This window comes from Chiloscyllium punctatum, chromosome 15 (genome assembly GCF_047496795.1).
Source record: "Chiloscyllium punctatum isolate Juve2018m chromosome 15, sChiPun1.3, whole genome shotgun sequence".
NCBI lineage: Eukaryota > Metazoa > Chordata > Chondrichthyes > Orectolobiformes > Hemiscylliidae > Chiloscyllium > Chiloscyllium punctatum.
The window spans coordinates 99357166-99383151 of record NC_092753.1 but is presented as its reverse complement, the minus strand read 5'-3'; the positions used below and the strand labels follow the sequence as shown (position 1 = coordinate 99383151).

General features: G+C 41.1%; 1 protein-coding gene across 3 annotated transcripts in view; it reads left to right on the top strand.

The window, feature by feature from the left end:
- The window catches only part of gbe1b (glucan (1,4-alpha-), branching enzyme 1b), a 591749-nt gene that overhangs the window by 75325 nt on the left and 490438 nt on the right, over window positions 1–25986 (top strand). For all 3 annotated transcript variants that reach the window (XM_072585795.1, XM_072585794.1, XM_072585793.1), the window contains exon 2: window positions 7870–8039. In XM_072585795.1, the coding sequence (XP_072441896.1) occupies window positions 7870–8039 (170 nt within the window). The remainder of the gene's footprint in view (window positions 1–7869; window positions 8040–25986) is intronic.

Below are 25986 nucleotides of genomic sequence, written 5' to 3'. Positions count from 1 at the left end.
TTCCTCCTCTCTCTCCAAGAATCTCAGAGTCCCTCTCCCACTGCAACTCTCCACCCTTCAGGCACTCTGCCTGTATTCCTGATTAAGGGCTTTTGCCTGAAATGTCGATTTTCCTGCTCCTTGGATGCTGCCTGAACTGCTATGCTTTTCCAGCACCACTCTACTCCAGAATCTGGTTTCCAGCATCTGCAGTCATTGTTTTTACCATATGTATGCTAGGCAATGACCATTTCCATCAAGATGAGATTTAAGTTTCTCCCTTTAACTTTTGATGTTAATGCTATCATTGGATACAAGAGCAGGTCAAAAGCTATTCTGTAGTGAATAACTGTCTCCCCAAAGCCTGTCCTCCATATCAGTGGTATCATTGAAGACTACTTATATTTGCATTGCAGTAACTCACAGATGCTCCTCTGGCAACATCTGCCACACTTCTATCACCTACAGGGGCAAGGACAACAGATTTATAGGAACACCATGAGTTGCAATTTCTCCTCCAAACTACATCCCACACTGATTTCAGGCTAGATTGCTATTGCTTTAGTGATACTGGGTCAAAACCATACTGTGAGTCTTTGTATACCCCAAAATCTCCAGTGGTTCATGCAAATCAGCATTTCCTTCCCAAGAACAATTAGGACTGGGCATTAAATGCTGGCCCAGCCAGAAACATCTGCACCTCATGATCAAATGAAACAAAATCATATTCCTATGACAGATGTTAAGCTAACTGGCATGTAGCTTCATGATATGTCTTACAATACTTTTATTCAAGAAATGAGGGTATTTGCAATCTTCCAACCTTAGGGAAACCTCTCCAAATCCAGCAAAATTTGGAAAATTAAAACCACTATGCCAGTTATCTTACTGGCTACTTCATTTAAGAAACTAGGTGAAGTCCATCCAGACCTGGGATCTCTTGGCCCATATGTACTGTTACTAAGTACTGTTCCCCTGTGAATGTAATTTTTTTGAGCTTCTCCCTGTCTGTTTCTCTTTTCCTAGTTCACTATCTATTTCTGGGGCACAACTTAAATCCTTTAAAGACCCATATGTGATATAATTCTGTCTTAACTGATTTTGCATCATTAATTTAAAAGACTCACCCTTTCAGGACTAGTTTTCATTTCTAACTTTTTTCATAAATAATGTAGAAACTTTTTTCCAGTATCTTGTTTTCCAGCCAGCTTTCCCTGTTATTTCTTGCTGTTTGTTATAACTTGTCCAGTCTCCGAACTTGCCAAAATCTTTGTGCAATATGAATTTTCTTTAGTTTAACATTCAGTTTTTTAGTTTACTACACGTGGCAGATCCTTGGAATGTATTTATTTTGTGGATTCTGAAATATCCCTTGAAATGTCTGCCACTGCATCTCTCATGATGTATCACTAATCCGGATTTACCAATTCACCTCATTTTCCTTATCTGAGTTATATTGGTCGTGGATCTGCTTCTGTCTCGCAAACATAATGCAAAATTCAGTCTTTATGATTACGGTTACGTAGGGATGCCTCCCCCATATGATCATTCATTAATCCTATTTCACTACAGCATACCAGGCCAAGTGTAGCCTGCTCTTTAGTTGGCTTCAGAAATCCTAAAGAATTATCTTGAAAATTTTCTTTGAACTCCTCAGCTCGGCTGCCTTTGCCTATCTAACTTTTCCAATTATATGGAGATTAAATGCCGTCATGGTTATTGCTGTACCTTCCAGCCACGCTCCTTATTCCTTCCTTTATGCTCTTTTCTACCTTGTGGTTACTGCTGGAAATAGACAACAGACAATCGGTGCAGGAGTAGGCCATTCTGCCCTTCAAGCCTGCACCACCATTCATTATGATCATGGCTGATCATCCTCAATCAGTATCCTGTTCCTGCCTTACCTCCATAACCTTTGGTTCCACTATCCTTGAGAGCTCTATCCAACTCTTTCTTAAACGAATCGAGAGACTGGGCCTCCACTGCCTTCTGGGGCAGACCATTCCACACACCCACCACTCTCTGGGTGAAGAAGTTTCTCCTCATCTCTGTCCTAAATGGCCTACCCCTTATTTTTAAGCTGTGTCCTCTGGTTCGGGACTCACCCATCAGCGGAAACATGTTTCCTGCCTCCAGAATGTCCAATCCTTTAATAGTCTTATACATCTCAATCAGATCCCCTCTCAGTCTTCTAAACTCAAGAGTATACAAGCCCAGTCACTCCAATCTTTCAACATAAGATAGTCCCGCCATTCCAGGAATTGACCTCGTGAACCTATGCTGCACTCCCTCAGTAGCCAGAATGTTTTTCCTCAAATTTGGAGACCAGAACTGCACACAATATTCCAGATGTGGTTTCACCAGGGCCCTGTACAGCTGCAGAAGAACCTCTTTGCTTCTATACTCAATCCCTCTTATGAAGGCCAGCATGCTATTAGCTTTCTTCACTACCTGCTGTACCTGCATGCTTGCCTTCATTGACTGGTGTACAAGAACACCCAGATCTTTGTCCTGCCCCTTTACCTAACTTGACTCCATTTAGGTAGTAATCTGCCTTCCTGTTCTTGCCACTAAAGTGGATAACCATACATTTATCCACATTAAACTGCATCTGCCATGCATCTGACCACTCCCCTAACCTGTCCAGGTCACCCTGTAATCTCCTAACATCCTCCTCCCATTTCACCCTGCCACCCAGCTTTGTATCATCAGCAAGTTTGCTAATGTTACTATTAATACCATCTTCTATATCATTAATATAGATTATAAAAAGCTGCGGTCCCAGCACGGATCCCTGCGGTACCCCACTGGTCACCGCCTGCCATTCCGAAAGGGAGCCGTTTATCACTACTCTGTTTCCTGTCAGCCAACCAACTTTCAATCCAAGTCAGTACTTTGCCCCCAATACCATGTGCCCTAATTTTGTTCATTAACCTCCTGTGTGGGACTTTATCAAAGGATTTCTGAAAGTCCAGGTACACTAGATCTCCCTTGTCCATCTTCAGAGTTACATCCTCAAAAAATTCCAGAAGATTAGTCAAGCATGATTTCCCCTTCATAAATCCATGCTGACTCTGACCTATCCTGTTACTGCTATCCAGATGTGTCGTAATTTCATCCTTTATATTGGACTCCAGCATCTTTCCCACCACTGAGGTCAGATTAACTGGTCTATAATTCCCTGCTTTCTCTCTCCCACCTTTCTTAAAAAGTGGTACAACATTAGCCACCCTCCAATCCGCAGGAACTGATCCTGAATCTATCGAACTCCGGAAAATAATCACCAACGCATCCACGATTTCTCGAGCCACCTCCTTCAGAACCCTGGGATGTAGACCACCAGGCCCCGGGGGCTTATCAACCTTCAGACCTAACAGTCTCTCCAACACTAAATCCTGGCAAATATAAATTCCCTTCAGTTCAGGTCCTTCAGCCACTGTTACCTCAGGGAGATTGTTTGTGTCTTCCCCAGTGAACACAGATCTGAAGTACCAATTCAACTCTTCTGCCATTTCTTTGTTCCCTGTTATATATTCCCCCGTTTCTGTCTTCAAGGGCCCAATTTTAGTCTTAACCATTTGTTTCCCTTTCACATACCGAAAAAAGCTTTTACTATCCTCCTTTACATTATTGGCCAGTTTACCTTCGTACCTCATTTTTCTCTGCGTATTTCCTTCTTAGTAATCCTCTGTTGTTCTTTAAAAGCTTCCCAGTCCTCTGTTTCCCCACTCATCTTTGCTATGTTATACTTTTTCTCTTTTGACTTTATATGTTTCTTAACTTCCCTCGTCAGCCACGGCCGCCCCTGCCTCCTCATAGGATCTTTCTTCCTTTTTTCTGCATTATACCCAGAAATATCTGCCATTGTTCCTCCACTGTCATCCCTGCTAAGGTATTGCACTATTGAACTTTGGCCAGCTCCTCCCTCATAGCTCCATAGTTCCCCTTATTCAACAGAAATATTGTCACTTCCGATTGTACCCTCTCCCTCGCAAATTGCAGATTGAAGCTTATTGTATTATGGTCACTACCTCCTAATGGCTCCTTCACTTCGAGGTCCCTGATCAATTCTGGTTTGTTGCACATCAGTTGTACATCACTTTGATAAATTACTTCTTGGCATTTCTCATCCCTGTCAAAACCTACTACATTCCTGTTGCTTAAATCTTGTCTATTGAATGATCTCTCTCTATTGTTATAATACCATATTGAAACTTACAAGATTCTTAGGAGACTTGACAGGGTGGATGTGGAGAGGTTGTTTTCCACTTGTGGGAGAGTCTAGCTTGTGGCAGTGTTCAGTTCTCTTTGGCACTCCTTCAATACAGTATAATCGTTGGTTTTCCCTGTGAATTCATCGAATCACAGAATCCCTACAGTGTGGAAACGGGGCCTTTGGTCCAACAAGTCCACGCTGAGCCTCCAAAGAGTATCCCACCCAAACCCATTCTCCACTAATCTACGGTTACCCCTGACTAATGCAGCAAACTTACACATCCCTGAACACACAATGGGCAATTTAGCATGGCCAATTTATCTAACCTGCACATCTTTGTATTGTAGGAGGAAACTGGAACACCCAGAGGAAACTCACGCAGATGCTGGGAGAATGTGCAATAGAGTTCTTAGAGGAAGTGACCAAGTTGATAGATGAAGGAAGGGCTGTTGATGTCATCTACATGGACTTTAGTAAGGCGTTTGATAAGGTTCCCCATTGTAGACTAATAGAGAAAGTGAAGTCACATGGTGTGCAGGATGTTCTAGCTCGGTGGATAAAGAACTGGTTGAACAACAGGAGACAAGAGAGTAGTAGTTGAAGGCAGTTTCTCGAAATGGAGAAATATGACCATTGGTTTTCCCTGGGGTCTGTGTTGGGGCCACTGTTGTTTGTAATATTCATAAATGATCTAGAAGAGGGCACTGTTGGTATGATCAGCAAGTTTGCAGATGACACGAAGATTGATGGAGTAGCAGAAAGCAAAAGGGACTGTCCAAGAATACAGGAGGATAGAGATAGACTGGAGAGTTGGCCGGAAAAGTGGCAGATGGTTTTCAATCCAGAAAATGTTAGGCGATTCATTTAGGCAAGACTAATTCTCGAGCGAATTATACAATGAACGGAAGAGCCTTGGGAAAAGTTGATGGGCACAGAGATCTGGGATTGCAGGTCCATTGTACGCTGAAGGGTGCTGCACAGGTGAATAGAGTGGTCAAGAAGGCATATATAGAATGCTTGCCTTCATCGGATCAGGTATTGAGTATAAGAGCTGGCAAGTCATGTTAAAATTGTATAAGACATTGGCTCGGCCACATTTGGAATACTGTGTACAGTTCTGGTTGCCACATTACCAAAAGGATGTGGATGCTTTGGAGAGGGTGCAGAGAAGGTTTACGAGGGTGTTGCCTGGTATGGAAGGTGCTAGCTATGAAGAAAGGTTGAGTAGGTTAGGTTTATTTTTTTTTTAGAAAAAAGGAGATTGAGGGGGGACCTGATTGAGGTTTACAAAATCATGAAGGGTCTTGACAGGGTGGATGGAGACAAGCTTTTTCCCAGGGTGAAGGATTCAATACCAAGAGGTCACGCTTCCAAGATGAGAGGTGGAAAGTTTAAGGGGGATACAAGCAGTCAATACTTCACACAGAGGGTGGTGGGCATTTGGAACGCATTGCCAGCAGAGGTGGTAGATTCATTTAAGATGCGTCTGGACAAATGCATGAGTAAGTGGGGAGCAGAGTGATACAGATGCTTAGAAATTGACCGACATGTTTAGACAGTACATTCGGATTGGCTCAGACTTGGAGGGCCGAAGGGCCTGTTCCTGGGCTGAAAATTTTCTTTGTTCTTTCTTTGTTCCACACAGACAGTCGTCTGAGGCTGGAATAGAACCCAGGTCCCTGGTACTGTGAGGCAGCAGTGCTAACCACTGAGCCACTGTGCCATCCCAAATATAAGAATTGGTATATGCCCGAAACGTCGATTCTCCTGCTCCTTGGATGCTGCGCTTTTCCAGCAACACATTTTCAGCTTTGATCTCCAGCATCTGCAGTCCTCACTTTCTCCTCCCATTCTTATAAATGACCTGACAAGACAAAATGTTTAAAAAAAATGTATCTTTTCAGTAGTAGTCAAGTTTAGTGTAACTAAATGACTGTCAATTATTTTATTTGTGGTATCATTTCATCTGTTTTGTTTCAAATGTTATGTACATGCAGGTAGAGTGCCTATTATTCTTTAATTTTTGTCAACTCTTGCTTGCTTTGTTGGTTTAATCTTGGGTTTGTATTTATTATTGCCTACTGTCACGGTCCATTTATCATTTCCCATATTAATACCTTTCTCTTTTGCCTTGGGCTAGATATTATGTGCTCCCAGTGTGTGTATTTTGGGTGAGGTGGTGTCCAATATTAGATGGGTGCCCAGCATGTCACCTTCCAATCCACCCATCATTAAGTTTAACCACATACTACAGATGGTTATTGGATATTAATATTGGCAAAATCCACCAGATATAAATAAGTAGGCAACTCAACTTTCTCAAAGCTTAATTGACCCCAATTTTATACAACCTGCGCCATAAAATGGTTGGTGTGTGCAGTTGGGTGGGAGTTAGCTGTAGTTTTTTTTTTAAGTGTTTAAATCAGTGCGCAAGAAGGCAAGGAAGCCAGCATTGGAAGGTACTCTTCCTCCATCACAAGACTGCATATTGCATTCCATCCCATTCACATGTCCAGGATTGGTGACACCATGTGTGTGGTGATCCCATGTACTGCTGTTTCTCTTCATGTCAATTGTAGAAATCAAAGTTCCTTTTGAAGGTTGAGGGAGTGAATGTTTTAAGTTAGCAACAACTCTTATTCATACAATAAGATCCTAGAAAGCATCTCTGTTAGTGCAACACTCCTTCTGTAATGCACTGACGAATCAGCTGGAATCTTGTGCTCAGTTTCTGGGTTAGAGCTTGAATTAATTATCAGAATATGCCCCTCACTCAACCACTTCCTAACACTTAAAAATTGCAAGAAAAGTGGGAGAGTAGAGCTTGGATTGAATAATGTCGTCAACTTCCTATCAGAGTACAAGTTGGTGCATGTCAGTTTTGTAAGTTAGCATTACCATGAACTGCTAAACCAGCATTCATTCTTTTTTTTTGGCAGCTCTACTGTCAATCTTTCTTGGATTCCGAATAATTTTTTACTCATGCAAAGTGCCTTGTATTTGAGACCTGATTATAGCCATTAGCAGCACAAAAGGTGCTGTAACCAGGGGTTGGGGAGGTTGTAAAGGGCCCTAAGAGCTGAAATTGAATTTGGAGCATTCCCAGCAACACCATCTGTCAAAAAAAAAACAGGATCTGTGTTTTGGAATGATCACTTTGTAGCGCCTGAATTTAAAGATCATTGGTAGATATCACTTGGTGCCAATATCACTTGGAAACTGAGTTTTGTCGATCCAGTGTGTGCTTTCTCCACAAATGAGTGAACCCTCTTGGAAGAAGAGAGTTCCCTATGTCTGTGGAGTTTTTGAGTTGCACTTACTTTGAGGCAAATCTTTGTTGCAAGCATTAACCTCCATCCTTTTCTTCTGAGATTCTCTTCTCTTTATTTTTGTTTGAAGACATTGTCCCCTTCTAGCATTGCAGATCACAGATATCAATTGACTACCCAGATGGCTCAAACCCATTATGCCTTACTTATTTTCATTTGTGTTCTGGTGAACTGAAATATGACCAAACCCAATACCTGAAATGTTCTAGGATTTTGAAAATATGTAATATTATTAAATAATATTCAGTATATTTAAAAGCTTCATCTTCTGTTATCTTTTATCATTCTAACTGCCTTTGCTGTAACTTTCTCTGAAACTTTATATTTTTGAACTGTCCCTCATAGGTACAATAAATTTGTAAGTTTGGCAAGAAGTATTGAAGAGAATGAAGGAAGCCTAGAGCAGTTTTCCCGCAGCTATGAAACCTTTGGTGTCAATCGATTGGCTGATGGTGGAATTTACTGCAAGGAGTGGGCTCCAGGAGCAAATTCTGTGTCGCTTGTTGGAGAATTCAGTGAGTAGCATCATCCCTGCAAACCTGTTTTTACTTTATCATAACAATGTAATGTTCTAAAAAGAGCAAAGTACTGCTGTCTGAGACAAAAACAGAAAATGCTGGAAATGCTGTCGCCTGTCTTGTTCATGGAATACCTGCATTTTGTCTTAGGGAGTGTGTTTTCTTTGTTTCAGAAGATTTTATTCACTTGTACATTTGTTTTATTTATGAAGCTTATTATTAGTAAGTGAAAAATTGGATGTGGAGCAAAGGAGTGTGAGTGGAATTGAGGTGCTGAACACAGCTTATCTGATTGAGCTCCTCACACCAGCTCCATCACTCATAGTCCTGTTCTTGTTCACTTCCATCTTGAATCCTATGCCGTCAAAGATGAATTTATGGGTATGGGGTATATGGTTAAACAGATTACTAGCACTGGAATGTGTCCAGACTTAATTGGGGGTGTACACCAAAAGCTGTATCCTGTTGTTCCAAAAAGCTATCAAGAAATATATGAAATCCCAATTAGACTATCCATATAATCAGTTTGCTTTTTCATCAGGATAAAAGCAATTTGCATCAGGTTTTGTAATTAGCAGGATATTGTAACACATTAACGTTTAAACAGCAGAGAAAAAGAATCACTACTGTTATGTTATGAAGGTGTAAGGAGTACTGTACCTCTAAGAGAGTTGAAAGCTAGCAAGGACTTAGAGGCACAGAGAGTTCAGACCAAGGTAACAATGTAACACTTGGTCAGGTACTGGCTGGGTTGCTATGAGACAAAAACAAATTCAAATTTGGCCAATTAGTTTAAACTATACCCCAAGATACCAAATTCCAGTCAAGTTTGAATTTCATATTTTGACAATATTAAAACCAATGAAATGATACAATGTTTTGGGGTATAAGACCAGGGAAAATTGAACAGTTGGGAAGGGGTGCTGCCAAAAGACCAACAGATGTAGGTTGCTTGTAAGAACACTGAGAGGTACCAGTCTGGAGGAGGAGTTAGCACAGGAAGAAACATCAACACCGACCTGGAGAGCACAACTGCTGAGGAAGATACAAAGAGAAAATTCCATAGCTGGCAGGTTTTGAAATTTGAATTTTTCTGTAAATCTTAATCTGGGGTTTTATCAGACCAGTATTGTAGAGGGGAAAGTAAAGGGTAGGTTTAGATAAATGAGTTGTAAATAATTGTAAGTTAATCATTCTCTGTTAAACTTTAAAAAATTAACGTTGTTAATTTTTATTTTAAATTAGTGACTTTTGGGATAGTTCTTTGCCTCTCAAATTTTCATTGATTACAGCACGGTATGAATATTTTCTGTGTTGAAATTAGCAGAGAGGTTTTACCCTGTGTTGTAACATATGTGGCTTGTCAAAGGTATTATGGGTGGAAAGCATACAGGCAGGGAGCAGTATTCTGAATTCCAGATCATGAGGATTGGTTAAGTTGTCTCTCAATTCTTTTTGATTCTATCAGTGATGACACAATATTGTCTATAAATCAATGGTAAACCTTCACTTACGTTGTTGATCTGGTGGACTTCATCTTTTCTTGTTAAAATTCGTTCTTTTAAGCTACCTTTATTTTTCATCTTTTCGCTCAGGTGGAGATAGAGGGCAAAATAATTTGCAGGCTTTGGGTATGTCAAGCTGCCTTGTGTCTATTGATTTGTAGCAAACTGCAGCCCGACCAAGGCTGCCATCAGGCAGTGTTTTCTTAACTCTAAGACTATTTTGAAACTGCCACCCAGTTTCAAAATGTCCTCTTTACTGCTTTGCAAAATAACATTGTCTTGTACAGCTAAAAACATGCATCAGTTTCTTCAAGTTGCAAAACTTTCTTTTGCGCCATGTAGCAGAGTCCGTTTCTAGTCAAAATGAAAAATATGGTCCCTTACAAGTGCCAGACGTGTGAAGAATTTCAAAACTTAGTGGGTTTGGAATGTGAGGACAGTCCATCAGTATCTGGCATTTGCAAGGGGGAGAAGTGAGAATCTCAGAAGAGAAACCTGAAGATAAGTTGCAAAATAAGTTCCATTTGGTTATTGGACACAGTCAGCATCAAATGCTCCATGAAGGTTGATTTAGTCCCAAGTGGAAAAAACACAGTTACAGTACTAACAAAACTCAGTGCTCCAGAAAGTGACATTAACCAGTGATGCTTACATTTAGGACCCATGCACCGTCAAAGTGACCATTCTAGTGTGTAGTTCGTACATTTTTTTTGACAGTTAGTATTGCTTGGAATTCATCTCATCCTCCAGGACTCCACACAATCTGTGTTACTGCTATACTTGAATATTCCTTGAAACTTTTGGTTGGTTTCCAAAGCTCTGTGTCCTCCCCTGTACCAAATCTTTCACACATCACATTTCACATCTACATTGGCTTCTGGTTAAGCAATCTTGATTTTAGAATTTCATCCTTGCTGTCAAATCCTTTCATAGACTTGCCATTTCTCTCTCTGTAAACTCTTTCAGCTCCACAATCCTCTTAGGTATTTAAACTTCAATTTCATACCATCTCTTCAGCAATGGCCTGCTTATAATGGTATATTTTGTGCTCAATCCTGTTTTTAATCTCTCCACAATTGGTGTGGCCAATAGCCTTTGACTGCCATGGTCTTAGTCTACAGAATTCCATTCATAATCATCTGAGGCAATTACCTCCTTTTTTTTTGTCTTAAGATATTGTTAAAACCCACCTCCATGACCAAGATTTTGATTGCCTCACCTAATAACTCCTTATGGGATATAATGTCAAGTCCTGTTTGAAAATTGCTCATGGAATTTCTTCGAGAAGTGAGCTTATATGTAAATACAAATAAAAGCAGAAGACAGAAAAAAGGTTTTAACCAAATATGTGATTGTGGGGCTCACTTCTGGGTTTGGTTATTGAATTTGAAACTACTGAACATTTAAAATTCGATTGACTCAGTGGATTAAGAAAAAGGATTAAAAGATGTGGAAATGGGGTGGATGGACATGATTAGGATTGTTTGCTTGAATAAAGAGTGAATTTACTGGGCTAAATATCTTGATTCCTTGTTCCAACCTCGACATTGCTCTGTGACTGAGCTCCTTGAATTGACACATACATAAACATGCTGGAGAGGAAATGATCAGCTGGTGCATCCCATCAGTCTGTCTGTTTGAGATGCCTTACAAAACAGATTAAGACATTCCCTACTCTCATTTTTAATTCATTTATGATTTGTGGGCTTCGCTGCTTGGCCATTCCTAGGTGCCCTTAAGAATGTGGTAGTTAGCTGCTGCATTGAACTGCTGCAGTCCACCTACTGTGGCTTGACCCAGAATACCTTTAGAGAGGTAATTCTAGGAATTTAACCCATCAACAGTGAAAGAACTGGTGATTTATTTCCAAGTCAGGATGGTGAATGTCTTGGAAGGGAGCGCTGTTGGAGGTGTTCTTATGTATCTGTTGCCCTTGTCCTTCTAGGTGGAAGTGCTGTAGAGGATCTGTGAATGTTTGTAATGCATCTTACAAATAATACACACTGCTGCTGCTGAGTGACTGGGTTGGAGGGAGTGAATATTTGTGGATGTGGTACCAATCAAGCAGGCTGCTTTGTCCTGGATGGTATCAAGCTTCTGGAGTGTTGCTGGAGTTGCACCCATCCAGGCAAGTGGGGAGTATTCCATGACCTTCCTGACTTGTGCCATGTTGATGATGGATAGGCTTTGGGGCATTTCATAAGTTACTCGCTGCAATATTCATAGCCTCTGACTTAATCTTAAAGCCACTGTGCTGATGTAATGTCCAGGTGCAGCAGTTGGATGGGAGACATAATTGGAAAATTTATCTCTGGAGGCAGTCAAAATCCCTCAATTACAGAGAAAATGACTGTGAGAGATCCATAAATGAAAAAGCTTTTGAATTCCAGGTTGTTGATCAACAATGAAGGAACAGAATACATAGGGTAAATTTTTGAGTGTTAAACTTCATGTTGGCTGAAATTAGGGAGTCTGGAAAAGGGGATATTCGAAAGATTGAGCGGATGGAAGGGCTGTTACTAGGCAGATGAATTAGAGCGTGGGGGTGATGTTCAGAAGTGGAAATAAATGTTTTGATGCTCAATGGGGTTCAAAATGTTATCATGTGAGATGTCAGTGTTTAATTTAATTTTACAAAACAATTGGTGGGTTAGAAGTTGAAAGGTGTGAGGTTTTGAATTACTTGCTTGATACGTTTTTCCTCTTCTCGAATAACTATCATGCAGACTGTTCGTTTAAGTTTGTGGATGAATGTTTGACAGTCAGAGCAATACTTTTCATTCCACCCACACTCTTCCACACTCCATAGAGTTGAGCTCATGCAGCTGACTGCTTAAATCCTAAATTTCACCAGCTTCCATTCACTTCTCACTTTGTATTGACTGACCGACAGTGGCTGTACAGGACATTCCTGTTCTATCGGTCTCCTTCCTAACAGAAAGATGTTGTGAAACTTGAAAGGGTTCAAAAGAAAATTTACAAGGATGTTGCCAAGGTTGGAGGATTTGAGCTATAGGGAGAGGCTGAACAGACTGGGGCTGTTTTCCCTGGAGCGTCTGAGGCTGAGGGGTGACCTTATAGAGGTTTACAAAATTATAATGGGCATAGATAGGGTAAATAGACAAAGTCTTTTCCCTGGGGTTGGGAAGTCGAGAACTAGAGGTTTAAGGTGAGAGGGGAAAAATATAAAAGAGACCTAAGGGGCAACTGTTTCACGCAGAGGGTGGTACGTGTATGGAATGAGCTGCCAGAGGAAGTGGTGGAGGCTGGTACAATTACAGCATTTAAAAGGCATCTGGATGGGTATATGAATAGGAAGGGTTTGGAGGGATATGGGTTGGGTGCTGGCAGGTGGGACTAGATTGGGTTGGGATATCTGGTTGGCATGGACGGGTTGGACCGACGGGGGTCTGTTTCCGTGCTGTACATCTCTGACTCTATGGCTCTGGTTTAGCAATGGCTTTTCTGTATTCACATTTTCCCTGGCATTGTCCATTACTGTCTCTAACCTCTTGCCCTGAATTGAGATCTCAACTTATCTGTTTTTATCTCTTGAATATCCTGATTTTAATTGTTTCATCATTAGTGGCTGTTCCTTCAGCTTCTTGATGATAAACTTTGTACCTGTCTTTGTAGAGTCATAGAGATGTACAGCATGGAAACAGACACTTCGGTCCAACCTGTCTACGCTGACCAGATATCCCAACCCAATCTAGTCCGACCTGCCAGCACCCGGCCCATATCCCTCCAAACCTTCCTATTCATTTACCCATCCGAATGCCTTTTAAATGTTGCAATTGTACCAGCCTCCACTACTTCCTCTAGCAGCTCATTCCATACCTGTACCACCCTCTGTGTGAAAAAGTTGCCTTAGGTCTCTTTTATATCTTTCCCCTCTCACCCTAAACCTATGCCCTCTAGTTCTGGACTCCCCAAATCCAGGGAAAAGACTTTGCCTATTAATCGTATCCGTGCCCCTCATAATTTTGTAAACCTCTATAAGGTCTAATGGAAAGATGTTTATAAATTAATGAGAGGCTATAGACAGAGTTGATGGTAGTTGTCTTGTCCCTAAGATGGGGAATTTCAAGACTAGGGGCACATTTTTAAAATGAGAGGTAAGAGGATGAAAGAGGACATGAGGCAAATTTTTTACACAATTGTTCACATGTGGAATGAACTTCCTGAGGCGGTGGTGGATGTGGGTACAATTACAATGTTTAAAAGATATTTGGATGGACACATGAATTGGAAGGGTTTGGAGGGATATGGGCCAGGAGCAGGCAGGTGGGACAAGTTTAGTTTGGGATAATGTTCGGCATGGGCTGTTTGAACCAAAGGATCTATTTCTGTGCTGGATGACTTGGTGTAAATATGTATGTAAACCTTGTTAGCTGCATTTTAAATAAGGAAAAATGTAAAAATCTACTTGATTGATTAAACATTTGGCCATCTGGCCTAATGTCACCTTTTTTGGCTCGGTGTCAATTTTCTATCCTATTAAGCTCCTTTTGGGTACCTGCATATTCTATTAACGATGTCATCAACTACCGGTTATTGCTGAGGTAAGATTGTAGTTGGTTCTGATCTATAGCACCTGCTACCTTCAAGAAGTTCAGAACTATGTCATGTGATTGCTGAAGAAATGATTCCAGTTTATCAACTCTGAACAAATTTGAGGTACCTGACCTCTGCTAATACCAGTTATGCTCCATGCTTTATGTATTCCTTTGGTATTTCAATCAGTGGAAATTTTTAGCTGAAGAATTATGTTGATTTTAGTCTGCTGAAGAACTGATCTGAACTTGGTTACTAGAACAATGAAATATCTCATTCTGCTCAGACTTAATTACATTAGTTTGATCTCTTAACCCCCATCCCAATGCTGAAACAACATCCCACTGATTGTCCTAGGAAAACACTGATAGCCAGTTTTATGCTCACTTGCTCCTCCACGCCTTTTGCTTTCATGCACCCCAGTGCAGTCAGGTTATATTTTAAAAATCTGATTTAGCTGTTGTATTTCAGTATTCATTCTAATCTGTGGAGGCAAGAAATTCCTCCCTTGCTCCAGCTCCATTTTGTTATCCATTGTTTGATTAGGTTTTCTCATAGACTTTTTATTTATTGGATTTGACCTCTGTTGGAGGAATTTGCTTTGTTGTGTCTAATTCATTTTTGGAGCTCCATTGATGTAAAAAAAAACCCCAAAGCTTTGAAGTCTTGGAAGTTCTCCACTGAAAAGAAAATTTGAGTAGAATGATGTAATTTGGTTGGTTTGAAGGACACTTTTTTTTTAGTAGGAGGGAGTGTGATAACTGAGTGAATGTGTGTATGCTGATTGTGGAGAAGGATGAGCTGGCTGAAAGATGTGTGATTGATGGAAAACTAAGATTTGGAATATCGAGAAGGGACTAGAAAAGGTTGAAGAGATATGCTGGACCGGAGTTGGAGGGTTACAATTCTGAAGTTGATACCAGTGAAGATTGAAAGGTATCCATTTTCAATACTAAAAGGAGATAGAAGCCTTTGAAGTACAAGGTGGTGATCAGAACTGTGTAAATTAAACAGAATAAGGCTATTTTCTTAATTTTTGTGAAATGTTGGGGTGACGAACTTTTTAAAATTCATTCATGAAATGTGGGTGTTGCTGGCTGAACCAAATACTCATCTCAAATTGCCAGAGGACAGTTTGAAAAGTCAACCACGTTGTTGTGGGTCTGGAGTCATATGTAGGCCAGACCAGGTAAAGGCAGCAGATTTCCTTCCCTAAAGGACATTAGTGAACTAGATGGAATTTTTTCACAATTGATAATGATTATGTAGCATTAGACTCTTAATTCCAGATCTTCTAATAGTGTAGTCAGTGTTTCCTTGGCCAGGTTAAAGTTGATTGATGTTAACAGGGTTGTTACATCAAAGGAGGCCATTATTTCATTCTTTTTTATCTTCGTGTCTTTGATGGTCTTCAGGAATTCTTGGGTGGAGTGGATGGAGTGGCGTGAGTCTCCTATTAAGTGTTTTGGTCTTAGACTCAAAGACACATACACTAAACGCCACTAACCTCATCAACAAAGACAGTATCATCAAGCTAGTGGACCTATGCCTTACCACACACTTCACCTTCAACAACATAACCTCCAGACAAACCAACACAAGACTCATGGAATCTCTGATATCAGGGTTCTTAGCAGAAGCAGTAATGCAAAGATTTGAACAAACAGCTCTGCCAACCATCCAACCCAAACTTTGGGTCCGCTATGTGGATGACACTTTTGTCATCACTAAACGAAACAAATTAGAGGATACCTTCAAGACCATCAATAATACCCTTACTGGCATAAAAGTTATTAAAGAGGAGGAAAACAACAAGAAACTGCCATTCCTGGATGTCACAGTAGAGCAAACAGCCAATGGGGAACTTCAAATCAGATTCTTCAGGAAAACAACACATACAGACCAAATATTGAACTACAGAAGCAAACATTCCAACATCCACAAACGAAGCTGAATCAGAACATTATTTCAATGAGCCACTACACAGAGCAGAGGAAAATCACCTATACTGTGTATTCAAAAAGAATGAGTACCCAATGAACACAGTCTGCCGATTTCTCTGTAACAAACCCAAACAAGCAGACAAAACACGTCCACAAACCCTAGCCACTCTCCCCTACATCAAAGACATCTCGGAAATGACTACCAGACTACTCGGACCCCTTGGCATCATGGTAGCCCAGAAATGCACCAACACACTAAAACAGCAGCTAATGAACTTGAAAGACCCTATACAGACAGAAGCAAAACTAATGTCATTTACAAAATACTGTGCAAGAACTGTAACAAACACTACATTGGACAAACAGGCAGAAAACTAGCCACCAGGATACATGACCATCAACTAGCTACAAAAAGACATGGCCCTCTCTCACTCGTATCCTTGCATACAGATGAGAAAGGGACACTACTTTGACTGGGACAACACATCCATCTAAGGACAAACCAAACAAAGACATGCATGAGAATTCCTAGAAGCATGGCATTCCAACTGGATGTGTCAACAAAAACATTGAGTTAGACCCCATCTACCACCCCCTGAGAAAAGAAACAGGAGGTGACTTCACCACAAGAAATAACATCGCCAATCCAAAGAAACCCAAATGTATAAACAGAAAGCAGGAGTTTTTAGCAGTGCTTCGCCTGAGGCCCACTGAAGATGTTACCTCGTAGGGTGACAAAATGTCTGGAAATGAACCTTCAAGCTCAGTGAGCAAACCTCATCCAAGATGGAAAAACAACAGAGGGGAATAAAAAATAGAAGGTTATGCTGATGTGTTCAAGATGAAGTGGGTGAAAGATGTAAAACACAATCCCTGACATAGAACACTTGGAACATCACCACCTGCAAGTTCCCCTCACTGTTCCTTCACAGTTACTGGATCAAAATCCTGGAATTCCCTCCATAATGGCATTGTGAGCCCATCTACAGCACATGGACTGAAGCAGTTTAAGAAAGCAGCATACCACCACCTTCTCTAGGGCAACTTGGGATAGGCAATAAATGCTGGCCAGCCAGTGATTCCCACATCCCACAAGTAATTTTTGAGAAAAAAAATTGTGTTGTGCTCGTCAGGACAATTTGATCAGTATCAGTATCAAGGAAAAAGAATGAATAGTGTATGAAAAGGTAATGCCAGTTGGTTTACAAGTAATTCCAGGTCATTCCACTGCAAACCTGACTGCTTGCCACAGCTCATGTGGAGCTACTAATAGAGCCAGTAGTTGATGGGATAATACTAGGCAATCCTTGAGCCAACTAACCTTCCGGTTATTGTTAATTTACACCATGGACGGGAAGTAAGAGGAAAGGATGCTTCCTAGGGCTTGTTGTGGGTTTCCACTTCACTTTTTATAAAAGAAACTTCATAACTGTTAAGAAGAATCCTCTCAACTTTTCTTGTACACAATTCCTCTTTGCTGGAGACAGCCACACAGAATACAACAATTCTAAGATTAACTTTTTTCATTCAAGTGGATGCAATTTGCTTTGCTGTCTTGTCACGTCTCCTTGAAATTGAAGCCTTGGAGTCTAGGCATACTGTACTATCTCCAAAGACATGATTTCCTTTCCAATGGTCTTCTGTTCTGGTCCAAACAGGATAAAATGCAAGGAAGGGTCACTGGACCTAAAAAGTTGTTTGATTTTTCTTCACAGTTGCTGCCAGACCTGCTGAACTTGTTCAGCAACTTGTGTTTTTGTGGTCCTAACTGTGTTTTGTATAGCTGTATCATAACTTCTACCTCTTTGAATTCTAGCTCCCTAGTTATAAAAGTCAGCAACCTAGATCTTTAATTTATTTTTTGTATCTAAATCATTACACTTAGATTACTTACAGTGTGGGAACAGGCCCTTCAGCCCAACAAGTCCACACCGACCCGCCGAAGCACACCCACCCAAACCCATTCCCCTACATTTACCCCTGCACCCATGACTACGGGCAGTTTAGCATGGCCAGTTCACCTAACCTGCACATTTTTGGACTGTGGGAGGAAACCGGAGCACCTGGAGGAAACCCACGCAGACACAGGGAAAATGTGCAAACTCCACACAGACAGTTGCCTGAGGAGGGAATTGAACCCAGGTCTCTGGTGCTGTGAGGCAGCAGTGCTGACCACAGTGCCACTGTACCACCCACACTTATATTATTTGCATACCTGGTCTCCAACGGTCCAGGTTCAGGTCCAAAGTAGATGGCCTCAAATTTGTCTTGATTGAAATCAGTTTGCTATGTTGTACTGAGAACTACCTGCTATTTAGAATGAATCCCCTCTATTTTTATCTGATTCAGGATCACACTGACCTTTCTTTTTACTGTGACATTGGCAGTATCATCCTCTCCAGCGAAATCAGATACATAGCACTCATTGAGTACCTCACTGTGTTTTCTGTCTCTATCAGAAGATCTATGTTTTGGTCACAGTATGCTCCTAGTGTTCCATTAACTACCTTTTTATAATTTATATGTTTGTGGTGTTGTATCCGTTCTGTTTCTCTCTTTTCAGTTTTCCTCTGTAGCTTTTCAAATGTTTTATCAATATTTTTAACCGATATTGCAACTGTTCCTTTTTTCCCCTGCCCTATCCTTTCTGAATTGAGTATATAGTGGGCATTTTTGTCTTGCTTGACCAAGATCTCTAATATTGCCATTGCCATAATTCCAGGTGACAACTTGTACTTCAGCTTATCAACACATTCTGGGCATTTATGCACATGCATGTGAAATGTATTTTATTTTTGCCCCTTGCTTGCACCTTCCTATTTCGGAATTGCTCTTTGTTGTATTGCTATTTGTTCCTTCTGGTCCTGTGTGCTCTTTGTATTTCTACATTAATGTTTTATCTTTGTATCTTTTCATCTACCAAATTAGTATATGTTGAAAAAGGATTCTTTGAATCCTTTATTCCCTGCACGTAGTGACTTTACTGCATCATTGAAATGTTTCAAATTCTATTTCAGCAAAGTTAAAAATCACACAACACCAGGTTATAGTCCAACAGGTTTAATTGGAAGCACACTAGCTTTCGGAGCGACGCTCCTTCATCAGGTGATTGTGGAGGGCTCGATTGTAACATAGAATTTATAGCAAAAATTTGCAGTGTGATGTAACTGAAATTATACATTGAAAAATTGATTGTCTGTTAAGCCTTTCATCTGTTGAATACAGTGATAATTTACATTTCTTTTTCCAAACAAGATTTACTGCATTCATACATTTCACTCCCAAATAATAAAGGGAATTCCCACATGATCTCATGTCCAAGGCAATGAGTGCAAAAGTAAAAACTGTTGCTCCAGTTCAAAGCCATTTAAACCACGAAATCTAATGTTTTCCCCACCTTGCTGTTGTCTTAGGTAGGTATAGGGAATGCTGGATGACTAAAGAAATTGAGGGTTTGGTTAAGAAAAAGAATGAAGCATGTGTCAGGTATAGACAGGATAGATCGAGTGAATCCTTAGAAGAGATTAAAGGAAGTAGGAGTATACTTAAGAGGGAAATCAGGAGGGCAAAAAGGGGACATGAGATAGCTTTGGCAAATAGAATTAAGGAGAATCCAAAGGGTTATTACAAAAGCATTAAGGACAAAAGGGTAACTAGGGAGAGAATAGGGCCCCTCAAAGATCAGCAAGGAGGCCTTTGTGTGGAGCCGCTGAAAATGGGGGAGATACTGTGGAAAAGGATATGGAAGACATAGACTGTAGGAAAATAGATGGTGACATCTTGCAAAATGTCCATATAACAGAGGAGGAAGTGCTGGATGTCTTGAAACGCATAAAAGTGGATAAATCCCCAGGACCTGATCAAGTGCACCTGAGAACTCTCTGGGAAGCTAGAGAAGTGATTGCTGGGCCTCTTGCTGAGATGTTTGTTTCATCGATAGTCACAGGTGAGGTGCCCGAAGACTGGAGGGTGGCTAACATGGTGCCACTGTTTAAGAAGGGTGGTAAGGACAAGCCAGGGAACTATAAACCCATGAGCCTGACCTCGGTGGTGGGCTTGTTGGAGGGAATCCTGAGGGACATGATGTACATGTATTTGGAAAAGCAAGGACTGATAAGGGATAGTCAACATGGCTTTGTGTGTGGAAAATCATGTCTCACAAGCTTGATTGAGTTTTTTTGAAGAAGTAACAAAGAGGATTGATGACAGCAGAGTGGTAGATGTGATCGATATGGACTTCAGTAAGGCGTTCGACAAGGTTCCCCATGGGAGACTGATTAGCAAGGTTAGATCTCATGGAATACAGGGAGAACTAGCCATTTGGATACAGAATGGTGGTGGAGGGTTGTTTTTCAGACTGGAGGCCTGTGATCAGTGGAGTGCCACAAGGATCGATGTTGGGTCCTCTACTTTTTGACATTTACATAAATGATTTGGATGCGAGCATAAGAGGTACATTTACTAAGTTTGCAGATGACACCAAAATTGGAGGTGTAGTGGACAGCAAAGAGAGTTACCTCAGATTACAACAGGATCTGGACCAGATGGGCCAATGGGCTGAGAAGTGGCAGATGGAGTTTAATTCAGATAAATGTGAGGTGCTGTATTTTGGGAAAGCAAATCTTAGCAGGACTTATACACTTAATGGTAAGGTTGTAGGGAGTGTTGCTGAACAAAGAGACCTTGGAGTGCAGGTTCATAGCTCCTTGAAAGTGGAGTCGCAGGTAGATAGGATAGTGAAGGCAGCATTTGGTATGCTTTCTTTTATTCGTCAGAGTATTGAGTACAGCAGTTGGGAGGTCATGTTGCGGCTGTACAGGACATTGGTTAGGCCGCTGTTGGAATATTGCGTGCAATTCTGATCTCCTTCCTATCGGAAAGGCGTCATGAAATTTGAAAGGGTTCAGAAAAGATTTACAAGGATGTTGCCAGGGTTGGATGGTTTGAGCTACAGGGAGAGGCTGAACAGGCTGGGGCTGTTTTCCCTGGAGTGTCGGAGGCTGAGGGGTGACCTTATAGAGGTTTACAAAATTATGAGGGGCATGGATAGGGTAAATAGACAAAGTCTTTTCCCTGGGGCTCGGGAGTCCAGAACTAGAAGGCATAGGTTTAGGGTGAGAGGGGAAAGATATAAAAGAGACCTAAGGGACAACGTTTTCACACAGAGGGTGGTGCGGGTATGCAATGAGCTGGCAGAGGAAGTGGTGGCCGCTGGTACAATTGCAACATCTAAGAGGCATTTGGATGGGTATACGAATAGGAAGGGTTTGGAGGGATATGGACCAGGTGCTGGCGGGTGGGGCTAGATTAGGTTGGGATATCTGGTCGGCATGGACAGGTTGGACCGAAAGGTTTGTTTCCATGCTGTACATCTCTATGACTCTATGACTCATTTGATTTTTGTTAGCAGTTAAAGCAGGAAGGTGAGACTGAGAGTTGACAGGCTAAGAGGATTGACGAGGTGGGAGTGGTGGAGCCTAAATTTCTGAAATTATCCAACAGGCATCCAGTTTTCCCAGATTCCTGCCCTTGGCTCAGAAATTCAGGACCCAACTTTGGTTTCCTTGTACTATTGTCACACCCTGACTATAAGGTCATGCATATGAATGTGTATTTGAGTCAATAATTCATCTATTTTGTTTTAATTGCAATGTGGATTCAAACACCGAGCCCTTAATATAGTTTTATTTTAATGTTTGAGTGAGCTCTGGCCCTGTCTGCTGGTGTACTCATTGCCCCTTTCTGCTATAATCCGTTTGCAATCATCTTTATTGATTTAGCACAATGTCATTTCCTTTAACTTACTCAATCTCCCCCTGAGAGATCTTAATCTCTATTTATTTCAACACTCTCTTTCCTTCCATAGTTATACAACTCACCAAGATATGGACCTAGTATTTAGTTCCTCATGCTACCTATATAGAATCTCTTCACTAGTTTTGCCCATGTTATTTGTACCGAATGGTTCACGCATGTGGATCCTTCATTCCCATTGCAAGCTCCTTTCTAGCCCAAAGCAGGTATCTTGAAACCTTAGACCAGTCGGGCAATACAACCATTTGGATTCCCATTCTCAGCTGCAGCAAATGCTATCTATACCCAGTTAATGCTCTTCTGCTATCAAACTTTTAAACCCCATCCCCTGCCCAAATGACTTCCTCTAACACAATACTACATTCATCCACACTACAACCTTCCCTGCTGCAAGTACTGGATGCCTGTTGGATAATTTCAGAAACTTGGGCTCCTCCACTCCCACTGATGAAGGGCTTTTGCCCGAAACGTTGATTTCGCTGCTCGTTGAATGCTGCCTGAACTGCTGTGCTCTTCCAGCACCACTAATCCAGTATTTGGTTTTCAGCATCTGCAGTCATTGTTTTTACCTCCACTCCCACCTTGTCAATCCTCTTAGTCCACTGACTCTCAGTTACACCTCCCTGCTCTAACTGCTAACAAGAATCAAATGGTGTCAATCTAAGGGTCATGACTGCCTTCTGGAAGGAAGCGGAGGGGTAACTTTTCCAATCCTCAATGCATCACAATGTCTGAGGCTTGATCTCCAGCTCAAAGACTTTCCAATGAAGCTCCTAAATCTGCAGACACTTCACCACAGATGTTGTTGGCATGGTTTCCTCAAACAAAAAGCTCCTATGCAATTTTTGTCGAAGCTGCACTTCTTGGAGAGCCTTCGCATGTCTAGTGATGTGATTCTGGCTCCAGAAATCACTACCATATACGCACTTCAAAGAGCCACACAAAAATAATTAAAGGGAACATAACTCCCACATGCTGCAGTTGTGACACACCACCTGCCCTGCAACCTTTATTGTGTGTTAATTAAGTTAATTGACATAAGACAAGCTCATGTAATTCCTCTCAATCACAACTTCTGGCTTCATATTCTTTGTACTTCAGCAACCTGCGAAACCCTTATATTCTTTGAAAAACAAGTCAACTCTGCCAAAGCAAAGAAAGCTAGTCAAACTTTAACTTATTGACTAGTTGCAGCTGCTATGAGCTTATATATCTTGTTTAAGCCTTTAATGCTCTTAAATTGCTTCTTTCAATTAAATAATGTATCTAATTTAAACAGCAATTTTGTTACCTGCTAATTGTAAATGAAAATGAGATTTTAGAGAGAGGTCAACTCTCAATTTCATTCTCACTCCTGGTTTTACACTGTAAATTATAAATTCGCTATCGGAAACAGCAAATTGGTTATCAGATGGGCATCAGCTTGGTTCTACAGGGCGGTGCAACTTCGAGGGCCGAAGGGCCTGTACTGCGCTGTAATGTTCAATGTTTGGTAACTTCACTCAAGCTTTTCAAACTGACAGCAAGAAAATCTATTAAGGGAACCAGTAAAATGTTACAGTAGGAAGTGTTAGAGTTAAGTTTTTGCAAGAAGCACTACTCCACTATACACTGTTGACAAACTGAAAAGAGACCTCATGGATCTGCTTCACTTCTAAAGTGAATGAAAAGTAGCAAAGCGAAAGATAATGAAGCACTTTAATTCCCAGGGTGTTTTCTGTTTAACATGGTCAGCAATCTTAGCTTTAAAAAAAAGCCTCAAAATGGTTTTCAACTGCTGCTTGGATCAGAAGAATCAGCAGATTAAACATGCAAATTCAGCACAATTTAATCAAGACATCAGGGACTTGGTACGAACGAAAAGGCATTTTATTGACGGTGATGCTGCTTTCAACAGATCCAACAAGGGCAGAGGTTTGAGTTCAACTATCAGGATTGGCAACCAATGGACGGCAAGATGCTGATTTCAATTCATAAGAAGATTTCACAGAATTCACTCTTCTCTGTTCTGTCTTTCCTAACTATTTTAAATTTTTTTAAACAATATCTTCAGACATGTTATGACACATTTCTGGAGCAGGTGGGACTTGAACCTGGGCTTTCTGGATCAGAGGTAGAGATACTATGAGGCAGCTCTGTTATCAGTTGCGCAGGTGAATAATATGCTTCACCAGTGATATTGCGATTTAGGGTCATAGGTCCAAAATCACCCGTTCCTCCCAGCATGATAGTATTGACTGAAAGGTGGCTATGGATGCATAATTGGTGAATATTCAAGACCAAGATGAATTATATTTGAACATTAAGGAAATCAAGCAATATTGGGAAAAGGCAAGAAAGTAAATTTGTGGTAGATGTTGAACCTGCTGTAGGAAGGATATTATTACATTGGAGAGGATTCAGGATGACCTATGATCCGATTAATTGAGACAGGGAAATAATTACAAATAGTCCAAAAAATGGTGCTGCTGGAGCCAAAACAAATTGCTGGATTAACATGATAGTTATAAGAGTTGCATACTGAAGGTCTAACCAAAGTAACAAGTAATCCAAAACTGCACAAACTAAGAGAGATGATAACAGTTTATTAAGTTGATGGTGTGAAAACAGAACAGTACGGAAAATTTTACAAATATCGAACAGTATGGTGGGGTTATAGCGTGACATGAACCCAAGATCACAGTTGAGGCCGTTTTCATGTGTACAGAACTTGGCTATCAGTTTCTGCTCAGCAATTCTACGTCATTGGCCGCCTTGGAAGATGCTTACCTGAAGATCGAAGACTGAATGCCCTTGACTGCTGAAGTGCTCCCCCAACTGGGAGAGAACATTCCTGTCTGATGATTGTTATGCAGTGTCCATTCATCCATTGTCGTAGCTTCTACATGGTCTCCCTAATATACCATCCCTCAGGGCTTCCTTGCCTGCAGCATATCAGGTAGACAACATTGGCCGAGTCTCATGAGTACTTGCTGCGTAGGTGGTGGGTGGTGTTCGGATGTATAATGGTAGTATCCATGTCTATGATCTGGCGTGTCTTGCAGAAGTTGTCATGGCAGCGTTATGTGGTGCTATGGTTGGTGTTGTCCTGAAGACTGGGTAGTTTGCTGCAGACGATGGTGGATTTAAGGTTTGGTGATTGTTTGAAGGTGTGGCGATGACCTTGGTGCGATATTAGTCATCAATGACATATTGAAGGCTGCAAAGAGCCTGGTGTAGTTTCTCCGCTCCAGGAAAGTGATAGAATACCCTTCATCATCCATCAGTTGTGACCTCTGTCTGCCTTTTGACGAGGTCATTGTGGTTTCTTCATGTGGCACTTTGGAACTTGTAATTGATGAGTTGAGCATTGTGTATTTTAAAGGCCGCTATGAGGAAAAATTCAAATAAACTGGGCATGCATTCTGTATGGAGTGCAGAAGGTAAGAGAGGTGATTTCATGTGAAGATGTAAAGTTCTTGCGGAATTGATAAGTCAATCCTGAGTACAAAACATTGAAGGTATGAGAGCGGGCACAGAAAAGATTTACAACAATGGTTCAATAGACAAGGACAGTTCAATAGACAGTTGTGCAGGTAAATTGGAGCTGAGACTGGAGGAAAAGTTGAAAATGGACTTGATAAATGCTTTCACTATCACAGACAGAGCAGAGACAGAAGCCATTGGCACCAGCGGAAGAACAAGACAACAACAGAACAGACAACACGACGGGGAGCCTAGTAACAAGGACTGCATAACTACTGGACCTGTGCTTCATGGCACACTTCACATTCAACAACTAAATATATGAACAGATCAATGAGACAGCTATGGGCTCACCCATCTCCAGGCTCGTAGTAGAAGCAGTGATACAAAGATTGGAACAAACAGCCAGCCCACAAATCCAACCCAAACTCTGGATCAGATACATGGATGACACTTTAGTAATCATTAAGAGAATAGAAATTGAAATCACACACCAGATTATCAACACATGCTCAGAAGGATCAGATTTACGAGAGAGGAGGAAACCAACAATCAACTCCCATTCCTGGATGTGATGGTCAAATGAACACAACGGTGAATGCACCACAACATCGTACAGAAAAGCCATACACATGGACCAGATCCTGAACTACAACAGCA